At 42.9% G+C, this 14,942-nt stretch overlaps 1 protein-coding gene across 3 annotated transcripts in view; it reads right to left on the bottom strand.

Annotated features, from left to right (window-relative positions):
* sema5a (sema domain, seven thrombospondin repeats (type 1 and type 1-like), transmembrane domain (TM) and short cytoplasmic domain, (semaphorin) 5A) overlaps positions 1 to 14,942 on the bottom strand; it is a 192,829-nt gene that overhangs the window by 20,449 nt on the left and 157,438 nt on the right. For all 3 annotated transcript variants that reach the window (XM_084152038.1, XM_084152039.1, XM_084152040.1), the window contains one exon: positions 14,705 to 14,930. In XM_084152038.1, coding sequence (XP_084008164.1) covers positions 14,705 to 14,930 — 226 coding nt within the window. The remainder of the gene's footprint in view (positions 1 to 14,704; positions 14,931 to 14,942) is intronic.

Below are 14,942 nucleotides of genomic sequence, written 5' to 3' on the forward strand. Positions count from 1 at the left end.
GAGAGGGGTAGCATGGTAGACAGAGAGAGAGACAGAGACAGAGACAGAGAGAGAGAGAGAGAGAGAGAGAGAGAGAGAGAGAGAGAGAGAGAGAGAGAGAGAGAAAGAGAGAAGGGAAACATTAGCAGTAAAATGGCCCGTACTGAAGAGCTCAGGGACTTTCAATGTGGCACCGTCATAGGATGCCACCTTTCCAACAAGTGAGTTCGTCAAATTTCTGCCCTGCTAGAGCTGCCCTGGTCAACTGTAAGTGCTATTATTGTGAAGTGGAAACATCTAGGAGCAACAACGGCTAAGCTGTGAAGTGGTAGGCCACACAAGCTCACAGAACGGGACCGCCGAGTTCCAAACTGCTTCTGGAAGCAACGTCAGCACAATAATAGCTTAATGAAATGGCCGAGCAGCCGCACACAAGCCTAAGATCACCATGCGCAATGCCAAGCGTTGGCTGGAGTGGTGTAATGCCCGCTGCCATTGGACTCTGGAGCAGTGGAAACACGTTCTCTGGAGTAATGAACCACCTTTGGGGGGAATTGGAACGCTGACTGCGAGCCAGGCCTAATCGCCCAACATCAGTGCCCGACCTCACTAATGCTCTTGTGGCTGAATGGAAGCAAGTCCCCGCAGTAATGTTCCAACATCTAGTGGAAAGCCTTTCCAGAAGAGTGGAGGCTGTTATAGCAGCAAAGGGGGGACCAACTCCATATTAATGCCCATGATTTTGGAATGAGATGTTCGACGAGCAGGTGTCCACTTTTGGCCATGTAGTGTATGTAAGCACAGAGTAAAACCGTTCTACCAAAAATGTGTGATGGATTGCATGGATCTTTGTGTGGATTGTGTTGAATACAGCAACTGAAATATGATATATAGTATACGATTCATATAATGAATAGCATTACAGAGCGACAAGAAAGGAGAAAACATTACATAAAAAATCACTGAGTAGATGCACTGAGAAATATCTCCTAATCAATTAATATCTTAACTTATTAACTAATAACCATCATTAAGTCTTGATCGCTGGTACAAAACGCCTCAGTATGCCTAAAACAATACATACTGATTGCTTGGCTTAATCTTATACGCTTTATCTATTCTATCTAATTTAGATAGATAGCAACGAGAGATGAAACCTCCTAATATTTAATATTTTCAATTATTTCCAGAGAAAATTGATCTAGCCTTCAGTATCGGCACGATGTAGTTGGGACTCGTGTCTGGTTTAAAAGATGTTTCAAATGGAGCTGAAATCGCCAAATGTCAGTCATTTCTGATCCCTCTGATCCTTCCATGACAAACATGATGACATTCAGAAGAAAGGGAGGGAGGCCCACACCTCAAAAGGCCTGATAAAACAGAGTTCATATCGGTGACTGTCAGGGAATCACCTGTATATTAAAGGGAAGCTTTTCTCCAAAAGAGAGGTTGGAACAGTTCGCATGAGTGGTTCTCACAGTCATATCATATGTATACACAGGGTTGGATAGGTTACTTTCTTAATGTACACCTATGCATTTACCCAAACTCAGTAATGTAATCTGATTACTTTCAGTTACTTTCAGATAACTTTCCCCTTAAGAGGCATTATAAGAAAACAACAATGTATATTAACACATTAAGCGCCATTATTGCAAAATAAATCAATGTTAGAGTTTACATAGCTGGCCATAAATGGATGCTGCATTTTACTTTATGGGTTATGTAGGCTTCCAACCCATTGCTTTCTACTTCAACACAGATAATAAAATGATTAGGCTTTATATTTACATTAAAAACCAAAGTCTATCAGATTTCCAGTCATTCCAATTAATTACGGTCCCTTTAGAAAGTATTCACGCCTCTTGAGTTTTTCCACATTTTGTTGTGTTACAAAGTGGGATTAAAAGGGATTTCATGTCAACGATCTACACAAAATACTCTGTAATGTCAAAGTGTAAGAAAAATTTTAACATTTGTAAAACATTAGGGAAAAATATAACAATAATATATCTTGATTAGATAAGTATTCAACCCCCTGAGTCAATACATGTTAGAATCACATTTGGCAGTGATTACAGCTGTGAGTCTTTCTGGGTAAGAGAATCTCTAAGAGAATCACACACCTGGAGTGTGCAACATTTACCCACTTATCTTTTCAAAATTCTTCAAGCTCTGTCAAATTGGTTGTTGATCATTGCTAGACAACCATTTTCAGGTCTTGCCATAGATTTTCAAGCAGATTTAAGTCAAAACTGTAACTCGGCCACTCAGGAATATTCACGGTCTTCTTGGTAAGCAACTTCAGTGTAGATTTGGCCTTGTGTTTTAGGTTATTGTCCTGCTGAAAGGTGAATTAATCTCCCAGTGTCCCAATGTTGTTGATCCATCCTCACTTTTCTCCTATCACAGCCATTTAAACTCTGTAACTGTTTTAAAGTCACCATTGGCCTCATGGTGAAATCCCTGAGCGGTTTCCTTCCTCTCTGGCAACTGAGTTAGGAAGGACGCCTGTATCTTTGTAGTGATTGGGTGTGTTGATACACCATCCAAAATGTAATTAATAACTTCACCGTGCTCAAAGTGATATTCAAAGTCTGCTTTATTTTTATTTTTTACCCATCTACCAATAGTTGCCCTTCTTTGCGAGGCATTGTACAACCTCCCTGGTCTTTGTTGTTGAATCTGTGTTTGAAATTCACAGCTCAACTGAGGGACCTTACAGATAATTGTATGTGTAGGGTACAGAGATGAGGTAGTCATTACAAAATCATGTTAAACACTATTATTGCACAGAGTGAGTCCATGCAACTTATTATGTGACTTGTTAAGCAAATTATTAATTTGCCATAACAAAGGGGTTGAATACTTATTGACTCAAGACATTTCAGCTTTTCATTTTTTATTAATTTGTAAAGATTTAGAAAACATAATTCCACTTTGACATTATGGGGTATTGTGTGTAGGCCAGTGATACAAAATATAAATGTAATCCATTTTAAATTCAAGCTGTAACACAACATAATGTGAAAAAAGTCCAGGGGTGTGAATACTTTCTGAAGGCACTGTAAATACCCCTTGATCTTTAAGAATAGGACTTGGAAATATGGAAATATAGATTAGTCAAATCGTTTTAGCTGAACATAACCCCAAAAACAAAGGACTTCTTAGTCTACTCCAGAGACATACAGTATTGTTTATATTTCTAAATACATAGTTCTGGCCTACTTATGTTTTTGTCATTGTGGACTGATTGGGCTCATTGCTTCAAAACATGGTTGAAATAAATGCTGCTCTCATGGAACGTCATCGCTTTGAGCACTACCGAAAAGTGCTATTTTTGTGACGTTTTTGTTGGGGACACTATAGAATTAGGAATTAGAATACTTTGTTAATTTAATAGGATCTCTATGTGTGACACTTTGATATCTCAATAATTTGCAGCTGTTGAAGTCTATCAAAAGTGTACGAGTTTGGGGCATGTGTCAAGGCCTTTGGACTTTTTTTTAATTGGCATGATTTAGATTGAGAAATAAAAGCCCTACTCGGGGTCTTCTTAAATTAAACTGGTTTCTGACAGTATGTGTGGAGCACAATACCACGGAGGAGTTTACAAGGGAGGAACTCCCTCAAACTTGTATTCTATAGGCTGTGATCCACACTATGCAGCTGTTGCAACAGCATATTTTTCAATGGCTGTCCACGGATCGCAAAAACAATGATTGATCGGCAGCTTAGCCTACACTTCTTCAATTGAACAATTATTGGGTTAAAATACACCTATGCATTTGTGAACAGCCATCCATAACAACCACAATCCGTAAGGTGCAAATAATTGAGAGAACAGCAGTGTGATTCACATCATTGCTATGTAGATATCAATAATAGGCCTAAGTTATATCCGTAACGCCCATAGGCTACACCACTGCTGGAATCCTTACCTACAAGCGTTTATTCAAGTTGGTTGTATAATCTTTAGTGCCGAAAGCAGTCGCACCATTGGAAGACATACCTACAAAAACATATTACTGCTCATTTTCCGCAATCCATCAAACGCATTTAGTGTGTCATCATAGTGGTTAGCTGAGGAACGCTCAACTCTGTTCTCTTATATCGAGGCAGAGTTGAGTTTTGATAACTGGTCGCGTGATTTGCTAGCAACAACATTGACCATCAGTTGATACTTGTAAACATGTCAATTCTTAAAATGCTTACCTGTTTGTCCTGTAAAATTGTGGTCCTTCCGCGGGGTGCTGAAATTCATACTTTTAATAAAAACTTTTATTGAACACAAACAACAACTTTTTCCTCATTTGTGTTGCTCAACTCAGCGCAAATGTGCATGTGCCAATTGAATCTCAGCTTACATATTGTGTCAAATGAGGAAAAAGTTGGTGTTTGTATTCGATAAAAGTTTTTATTAAAAGTATGAATTCAAGCATCCATTTAAATGTTTCCCCTTAAACCACTCGAGTGTTGCATTTTACATTTAAGTCATTTAGCAGACGCTTTTATCCAGAGCGACTTACAGTTAGTGAGTGCATACATTATTATTGTAATTTTTTCATACCCCCCGTAGGAATCCAACCCACAACCCTGGCGTTGCAAACACCATGCTCTACCAACTGAGCTACATCCCTGCCAGCCATTCCCTCCCCTACCCTGGACGACGCTGGGACAATTGTGGGCCGCCCCATGGGTCTCCCGGTCGCGGCCGGCTACGACAGAGCCTGGATTCGAACCAGGATCTCTAGTGGCACAGCTAGCACTGCAATGCAGTGCCTTAAACAACTGCGCCACTCGGGAGGCTTTGTTGCTTTAGCAGTATGCTTAGGGTCATTGTCCTGCTGGAAGGTGGACCTCCGTCCCAGTCTCAAATCTCTGGAAGACTGAAACAGGTTTCCCTCAAGGATTTCCCTGTATTTAGCGCCATCCATCATTCCTTCAATATTGACCAGTTTCCCAGTCCCTGCCGATGAAAAACATCCCTACAGCATGATGCTGCCACTACCATGCTTCATTGTGGGGATGGTGTTCTCGGGGTGATGAGAGGTGTTGGGTTAGCGCCAGACATAGCGTTTTCCTTGATGGCCAAAAAGCTCAATTTTTGTCTCATCTGACCAGAGTACCTTCTTCCATATGTTTGGGGGAGTCTCCCACATGCCTTTTGGCGAACACCAAACGTGTTTGCTTATTTTTTTCTTTAAGCAATGGCTTTTTTTCTGGCCACTCTTCCGTAAAGCCCAGCTCTGTGGAGTGTATGGCTTAAAGTGGTCCTATGGACAGATACTACAATCTCCGCTGTGGAGCTTTGCATCTCCTTCAGGGTTATCTTTGGTCTCTTTATTACCTCTCTGATTAATGCCCTCCTTGCCTGGTCCGTGAGTTTTGGTGGGCGGCCCTCTCTTGGCAGGTTTGTTGTGGTGCCATATTTAATAATGGACTTAATGGTGCTCCGTGGGATGTTCAAAGTTTCTGATATTTTTTTATAACCCAACCTAGATCTGTACTTACATTTACATTTTAGTCATTTAGCAGACGCTCTTATCCAGAGCGACTTACAGTTAGTGAATGCATAAATTTTCATACTGGCCCCCCGTGGGAAATGAACCCACAACCCTGTTGTTGCAAGCGCCATGCTCTACCAACTGAGCTACAGGGGACTTCTCCACAACTTTGTCCCTGACCTGTTTGGAGATCTCCTTGGTCTTCATGGTGCCGCTTTCTTGGTGGTGTAAGCAATTTCATAAATGTGTCAAGTGCAGTGTCTGTTTGCTCCTCATTACACACCACGGACCAACATATATTCTTTACATCAACAACACAGGAATCACTACAAAACTTATTTTATGACCTCTTATACACAATATTAGGCCCAGCTTTTAGAATTTTGGTTTTCCTAGATATGGCTACTATATTGTGATCACTACATCCAATGGATTTGGATACTGCTTTCAAACAAATCTCTGCAGCATTAGTAAAGATATGATCAATACATGTTGATGATTTTATTCCTGTACTGTTCGTAACCACCCCGGTAGGTTGACTGATAACCTGAACCAGGTTGCAGGCACTGGTTACAGTTTGAAGCTTTCTCTTGAGTGGGCAGCCTGATGAAAGCCAGTCAATATTTAAATCACACATAAAGTATACCTCTCTATTGATATCACATACATTATCAAGCATTTCACACACGTTATCCAGATACTGACTGTTAGCACTTGGTGGTCTATAGCAGCTTCCCACCAGAATTGGCTTTAGGTGAGGCAGATGAACCTGTAGCCATATTACTTCAACAGTATTTAACATGAGATCCTCTCTAATCTTCACAGGAATGTGGTTCTGAATATAAACAGCAACACCTCCACCATTGGCATTTCTATCTTTTCTGTAAATGTTATAACCTTGTATTGCTACAACTGTATCATCAAAGGTATTATATAAGTGAGTTTCACATCTGTTACTAGCAAACTATTGATTTCATGAACCTTGTTTCTTAATCTACATATGTTAACGTGGGCTATTTTGAGCACTTTTCTTCTGGGATGCTTAGTTGTTTTTAGTGCTTTACTGGGAAGCTTAGCAGCAGTAGATGTGCTCATGTTCTTTATGTTAGTGCAGGGTGAGCTGCACACAGTGGACATTCTCCTCGGGCACACCAGCTCAGTGTTAACAGTATAAATCTGGTTCTTAGGCACATGATTACTACATACAATCACTGTAGGATCAGCAGAGGCATTCAGGGCAGTTAGAGGGACATAAATTAGGTTACTTATATTGTGTCTACCGACACCCCTGATGTAATGTACATTTGCTGAAGCATTTTGACAACTCTGTGTCACAATGGTAGGGATTAGCTGAGCTGGGCTTGGGTCATTGCTAAGTCATTGTCTCAACGCAGCCTTATAATGCTGTGAAAGGATCCAGGATCCCATACTCTTTATAAAAAGTGTTTTATTTCTAAAAGGTATCGAAATTGTCAACAAAAGTTAAACCCATTGAGCTGCAATAATCACGTAGCCAGTTGTGAAGAGCAATAATCCTGCTAAAGGGTTCAATGCCATGATTCAGAGAGGGCACAGTGCCAGATATGATGGTTTGTTTGTTAGTGTCTAGCAAAGAGTCAATCAGCTCTTGAAAATCCAGTTTCAACTGTTCAGAGCTGCCCTTCATAATGTCATTAAAACCCACATGGACTATGATAGAATCGATTTCAATGTCCTGACGTAGTACATTCGGGAGCAGCTTAGTAATGTCATTCACTCGAGCTCCGGGATAGGACATTGATTTTGCACCAGGAATGGTCACATTTCTTACCATGGAGCTGCCCAAAATCCCGGCTGGCGAGAAGGACGAGGAAATCCGCCCACTCCCACGCTTCACATGATACAGGCCTCCGACAGATGGAGAAGGTTGGTGACGTCGACTTCAAAATCGTAGTCATAGGCACTGCGGCCGCAGACACCCCCAGCGATGAAGGTGCAGGAAGATCAGGCTCCAGGACGGCAAAACTATTTGTTGTTTGTATCCGCTCTGGGCCTCTTGTTGGGAGTGTAGACTGCTTTGCAGGAGGTCGCTGTCTTCGGCTTCCACGGCTCATGACATGCGACCGTCGTTGATTGCCTTTCTCCTTATGATGTGCTCCTTTGACGGCGCTATCAGATGGGGGAGCTCCGGGCAACACCGGCCAGTCGGATAACGACAAACGACAACAAGCTCGAACGCCGTCCAGCCACAGGCACGGACCATAGTGCAGGAGCCTCCTGTTTTTGTAGTATAAGGCAGCTTGACAAGCACACCTTCCGGACAGGACTCCCTCTACTCTCTCCACCCTCACTTCACCTCCAGTTTGTTCTCTCTTGCTCACTTGCTCTCTCCATTTATCTCCCTCCCTCTCCATCCTTCTCTCTGTCCCTCTAGGCCTGTTAGTACAATATACAGTATAATGTATAAATAGAGCCCAGAGTTTTTCCTGGACTTGTCACAGGAAAACCTCCTGGTCCTTTATTATATTGTTATATATGTAGGTAGACGTGGTGTGTGTGTGTAGCAGTCTTTATTCACTTATGACTACTGGAGTTTCTTATTTCCAACCACTACATAGAGAGGCAGTGTGGTTTTATGTGTGTGATAATGTTTCATGTGTTTCATTAGAGTATAAACCATTCTGGCTACGCATGACGACTCTATCTGTCTCTGAGGTTTACTATCTACTGTGCTCATGTCTAAATACAGGCACTTCCGTATTTCAGAAGACACACACACACAAATAGACACACACACAAACAAAGTAACGCAGGCAGGCATGCACGAATGTACAGCTGAAGTCGGAAGTTTACATAAAACTTAGCCAAATACATTTAAACTCAGTTTTTCACAATTCCTGACATTTAATCCTAGTAAAAGTTCCCTGTCTTAGGTCAGTTAGGATCACCACTTTATTTTAAGAATGTGAAATGTCAGAATAATAGTAGAGAGAATGATTTATTTCAGCTTTTATTTCTTTCATCACATTTCCAGTGGGTCAGAAGTTTACATACACTCAATTAGTATTTGGTAGCATTGCCTTTAAATTGTTTAACTTGGGTCAAACGTTTTGGGTAGCCTTCCACAAGCTTCCCACAATAAGTTGGGTGAATTTTGGCCCATTCCTCCTGACAGAGCTGGTGTAACTGAGTCAGGTTTGTAGGCCTCCTTGCTCGCAAACACTTTTTCAGTTCTGCCCACAGATTTTCTATAGGATTGAGGTCAGGGCTTTGTGATGGCCACTCCAATTCCTTGACTTTGTTGTCCTTAAGCCATTTTGCTACAACTTTGGAAGTATGCTTGGGGTCATTGTCCATTTGGAAGACCCATTTGCGACCAAGCTTTAACTTCCTGACTGATGTCTTGAGATGTTGCTGCAATATATACACTTAATTTTCCTTCCTCATGATGCCATCTATTTTGTGAAGTGCACCAGTCCCCTCCTGCAGCAAAGCACCCCCACAGCATGATGCTGCCACCCCCGTGCTGTACGGTTGGGATGGTGTTTTTATTTTTTTATTTCACCTTTATTTAACCAGGTAAGCCAGTTGAGAACAAGTTCTCATTTACAACTGCGACCTGGCCAAGATAAAGCAAAGCAGTGCAATAAAAACAACAACACAGAGTTACATATGGGGTAAACAAAACATAAAGTCAAAAATACAAACAGAAAATATATATACAGTGTGTGCGAATGTAGTAAGTTATGGAGGTAAGGCAATAAATAGGCCATAGTGCAAAATAGTTACAATTTCGTATTAACACTGGAATGATAGATGTGCAAAAGATGATGTGCAAATAGAGATACTGGGGTGCAAATTAGCAAAATAAATAACAATATGGGGATGAGGTAGTTGGGTGGGCTAATTTCAGAATGGCTGTGTACAGGTGCAGTGATCGGTAAGCTGCTCTGACAACTGACGCTTAAAGTTAGTGAGGGAGATAAGAGTCTCCAGCTTCAGAGATTTTTGCAGTTCGTTCCAGTCATTGGCAGCAGAGAACTGGAAGGAATGGCGGCCAAAGGAGGTGTTGGCTTTGGGGATGACCAGTGAGATATACCTGCTGGAGCGCAGACTACGGGTGGGTGTTGCTATGGTGACCAGTGAGCTAAGGTAAGACGAGGATTTGCCTAGCAGTGATTTATAGATGACCTGGAGCCAGTGTTCTTCGGCTTGCAAGCCTTCCCCTTTTTCCTCCAAACATAACGATGGTCATTATGGCCAAACAGTTATATTTTTGTTTCATCAGACCAGAGGACATTTCTCCAAAAAGTACGATCTTTGTCCCCATGTGCAGTTGCAAACCGTAGTCTGGCTTTTTTATGGCGGTTTTGGAGCAGTGGCTTCTTCCTTGCTGAGCGGCCTTTCAGGTTATGTCGATATAGGACTCGTTTTACTGTGGATATAGATACTTTTGTACCTATTTCCTCCAGCATCTTCACAAGGTCCTTTGCTGTTGTTCTGGGATTGATTTGCACTTTTTGCACCAAAGTACGTTCATCTCTAGGAGACAGAACGCGTCTCCTTCCTGAGCGGTATGACGGCTGCATGGTTCAATGGTGTTTATACCTGTGTATTATTGTTTGTACAGATGAACGTGGTACCTTCAGGCGTTTGGAAATTGCTCCCAAGGATGAACCAGACTTGTGATGGTCTACACATTTTTTTCTGAGGTCTTTCTTTTGATTTTCCCATGATGTCAAGCAAAGAGGCACTGCGTTTGAAGGTAGGCCTTGAGATACATCCACAGGTCCAATAGTCTCAAATGGTGTCAATTAGCCTATCAGAAGCTTCTAAAGCCATGACATCATTTTCTGGAATTTTCCAAGCTGTTTAAAGACACAGTCAACTTAGTGTATGTAAACTTCTGACCCACTGGAATTGCGATACAGTGAATTGTAAGTGAAATAATCTGTCTGTAAACAATTGTTGGAAAAATTACTTGTGTCATGCACAAAGTAGATGTCCTAACCGACTTGCCAAAACTATAGTTTGTTAACAAGAAATTTGTGAAGTGGTTGAAAAACGAGTTTTAATGACTCCAACCTAAGTGTATGTAAACTTCCGACTTCAACTGTAGCCACACACACACACGCGCTCACACACTTTATCAGCCTGCTTTATCACCGTCCTCTTATAAACGCCTAGGACGTGTTTGTTTGTGTGTGTGTGTGTGTGTGTGTGTGTGTGTGTGTGTGTGTGTGTGTGTGTGTGTGTGTGTGTGTGTGTGTGTGTGTGTGTGTGTGTGCGTGCGTGCGTGCGTGCGTGCGTGTGGACTCAAATCGATAGCGAATAGCCCGCTGCTAACTGTAAATCTTCATTGGGTGACAGTACAGTCCATTCCCACTGGGCTCTCATCATCTCTGGAGGATAGAGGGGGACTGAGGGACCTTTGGCTCTGTGGCCCCATCACACACACACCGTGGCAGACATCAATACACAGCTTCAGTATGGAGGTGATTACTTCAGGATGGCCTCTCTGTGTGATAACTACTGACCCTGGGCCCTGGGTCTAAAGGAATCTGTCATTGGGATGATCGGGCCACGCATGGATGATAACATACACACACACACACTCAAATACTCTGTCACACACACTGTGCACTCTTTGGATGGATGGATGTGGAGTGTGATAATGAGGAAGTGGGTCGTTGAATCCATCCTCCTCACTGCCAAAGCACTGAATCTTTCACCCTCCTTTTGTCTCTCTCCTCCACTCCCTCTCTCTCTCTCTCTCTCTCTCTCTCTCTCTCTCTCTCTCTCTCTCTCTCTCTCTCTCTCTCTCTCTCTCTCTCTCTCTCTCTCTCTCTCTCTCTCTCTCTCTCTCTCTCTCTCTCTCTCTCTCTCTCTCTCTTTCTCTCTCTCTCTCTCTCTCTCTCTCTCTGCCCGTCTCTCTCCGCCCGTCTCTCTCTCTCGCTCTCTCTCTCTCTCTGCCCCTCTCTCCCTCCTTCACTCTCTCTCTCTCTCTCTCTCTGCCCGTCTCTCCCTCCTTCACTCTCTCTCTCTCTCTGCCCCTGTATCTCCCTCCTTCACTATCTCTCTGCCCATCTCGCCCTCCTTCACTCTCTCTCTCTCTCTCTGCCCCGTCTCTCCCTCCTTCACTCTCTCTCTGCCTGTCTCTCTCTCTCTCTCTCTGCTTTGGCTGTGTAGAGAGGGGCATTTGGTACGTATTGTCCCGAGAACGAGCGCGAAGAGCCCGGTAGCAGCTCTATTGCTGTGCAGCTAATGCACCACTGCGAAGGGATGAACATTTTAAGGGTTGCAGGGGAAGGGAGAAGGTGGGTAGATGTGGTTGGAAAGTAGGAAAGGAAAGCAGTGTGGCTACGGGGCAATTGTGGTAGATCAGATCAAAGAGGGAGGGAAACAGTCGTGAGATTGCGACTGCGGTCGCTGAGGTGGTGCTGGAAAATGAAATTGGAGGTCAAGAGGAGATTGAAATAATGGAAAAGGAAGCAGCTGTTTTCAAAGTACCGAGGAGTAAGAGGAAGAATTTAAGGGGTGGTGAAGGGTCTAATTCTAAGAGGAAGGTAGAGATTGATCAATCAGTTGAGGATAAACAGGTTGTAGAGATGGTGGTTTTCTTCTGGGGAGGATAGCGAGAGTGAGTCATCTGACGCGTCACAAACAAAATAGTGAGATAAATGGGGTGAAGGGAGGTATGGATTGAAGAAGGTACATCCATTTCTGAAGTTGACAAAAGGAAGAAATATATGCAGGATTATAATGTAACAGATTTTTTTCCTGAAAGTGAATTGTTAATTGAATCAGCAACGTTTCTGATGTCAAAAATAACAGTGGGAGGTTTGACAAGCCATGAAATTGCTAGACACAAGAAAGTGGCTCTAAAGAAAATGAAAGAGTTCAGTCGCAGCCTTAACTCTGTAAAGAGATGTGGTTTCTGTGTCTTCCTCTGTATTTTTTTTCATCCATGAGCAGTTTTAAGATTTCTTCTTTAAACGTCTTTGTTTAAAGCTGTAGGGGAGATTTTCAATAACAGTGTTTGTATTTTGGGTTTCAATATAGTAAGCAACAGAAAATAAAATGTCAACGGTTAAATTTTATTTTGGGACAAGCTAAGATGTCAATATTTCTGAGTAGGAAACATAAGATAGAAACGGGATATGGGCAGGATGTAAGATGTGTTTTATAAGGATTAGTGAAAGCGAAAATAAAAGTGGATTTTGAGTTCTTCTCGGCTGTAAAAGATCTCCCATTGTTTGAGGAGAAGTGGGTTACGAAGGAGCGGTTTGTTTTGTGGAGGAGGGGAAACAATTTTTTGTTGATGAAATGAGTTGAATGTATATATATGCGTTTTTGTATTTTTATTTAATTTATTTTTGTTTTAATTTTTATTTAGGAATGAAATTTGCTCTCTCCTCTCTCCTCTCTCCTCTCTCCTCTCTCCTCTCTCCTCTCTGCTCTCTCTCTCTCTCTCTCTCTCTTCTCTCTCTCTCTCTCTCCTCTCTCTCTCTCTCTCTCTCTCTCTCTCTCTCTCTCTCTCTCTCTCTCTCTCTCTCTCTCTCTCTCTCTCTCTCTCTCTCTCTCTCTCTCTCTCTCTCTCTCTCTTCTCTCTCTCTCTCTCTCTCTCTCAACCACCCAGCCATATACCATTACCATTTGCTTTCTGAATGCGCTCAGAAAACAAAGACTATTCTGCTTTACTACTGTGTCAGAACCAGTGTTGTACTCTCAGCAGTTCCTTTGAGTATCTTAATGAACATGCTAGCTAATCTCACGTTGAGTTTCCTCCAACAGCTTTTAATGAATCACATGTTGCGTCACCTCCTCCTTAAAATCAGAAAGATGACAGACAACACATGGCTTTTTGTTCATAAACCTGTTAGATGTCTGTCTGCTGCTCCTCATTAGGCTGTGAATCAACGTTAACATGGCCACCATGTTCGTTAATTTAAACCTCCACAGTCATTAACTTCAGAAGGCAATGAGAGCAAAGAGAGACAGACTGTATTTAGTAAGTCTTAACTTTCTTTCCGGTGCCCACCCATTGATGATTTAGGGTGTGCGCCGAGTGTGTGTGGCTGCCTGATACAGATTAGCAAAGCGCTAAAGCTTTAAGAAGAGATCCTCCTCCCTTTGGGGCTGCGAGCAACTCAATAAACAAACTTTAACTGGTACATCTGTAACCCAAGCCACTATATTGCTCTGCTGTCCCTCCCTCCCTCTCCCTCCCTCCCTCTCCCTCCCTCCTTCTTTTCTTCTCTCTCTCCCTCTAATGGTTGGACCCCTCCTAAACAACATCAACAACATGTCAATTAGCAGCCTGTTGGTGTTTACGACTCTCTAATCCGAGATGGGAGAGTCAAGACACCATGGTATCAGCTGAGGCGAGAGCTGAGAGTGACAAACTGGGGAATTGGAGCCACAATGGTGCTTGTGTCAGGGAGAAGTGAGAGGGGAAGAGAGTGGGGAGTTGGATCCATAATGGCGCTGATGCGAGGACGCTAAAATTAGCAGCCCCAAACTGTTAAGTAGCTCTGTGGATTTTCATTGTGGAAGTTCATTAACACGTTTGACGTTTGGAACTGCTGAAGGAATCAGCCCGGGACTAAAAACACTTCAGCCGATTAAGATAACACTACTAAGAAACAGTAAGAGAGAGAGAGAGAGAGAGAGAGAGCGAAAGCCGACTAACAGGCCTAGAGGGACAGAGAGAAGGATAGAGAGGGAGGGCGATAAATGGAGAGATAGTGAGTGAGAGAGAACAGACTGGAGGTGAAGTGAGGGTAGAGAGAGTAGAGAGAGTGTGAGAGAGAACAGACTGGAGGTGAAGTGAGGGTAGAGAGAGTAGAGAGAGTGTGAGAGAGAACAGACTGGAGGTGAAGTGAGGGTAGAGAGAGTAGAGAGTGTGAGAGAGAACAGACTGGAGGCGGCAGGTAGCTTAGTGGTTAAGAGCATAGTGCTAGTAACCGAAAGGTTGCTGGTTCTAATCCCGAGCCGACTAGGTGAAAAATCTGTCGATGTGCCCTTGAGCAAGGCACTTAATCTTAATTGCTCTGGATAAGAGTGTCTGCTAAATGACTAAAATGTAAGTGAGAGAGTAGAGAGAGTAGTCAGAGAGAAGTGAAAGTGGGTGCAGGTTCAATTGAAGAGCTAGTGTCAGCTGGGAGTACCGTCACCAGAAGACAGTTGATGTTTATCTCCCCATTTATTTATTCTGTTAACTATGAACTTCCACTCACCGTCAGTAGAGCATCCAGTGGAGCCATCACTGGAGCAGTACCTCATCTCTATCCTCTGTCGGCCCACCTCTAGCAGGGCAGGGTCCGGGACGCGGGCCTTACAGGTGTACCGGAACCGCTGCTCGTAGTGACCGCCATTGTCAGAGATGTTGACCGGCGTCCAGGGGGTCCAGGGGGTGGTCTTCTTCAGGTCAGGACACGGCAGGGTGTTACACGACTGGTACTCCTAGAAAGGGAG

This window comes from Coregonus lavaretus (genome assembly GCF_964263955.1).
Source record: "Coregonus lavaretus genome assembly, chromosome: 34".
In the NCBI taxonomy this organism is placed as follows: domain Eukaryota; kingdom Metazoa; phylum Chordata; class Actinopteri; order Salmoniformes; family Salmonidae; genus Coregonus; species Coregonus lavaretus.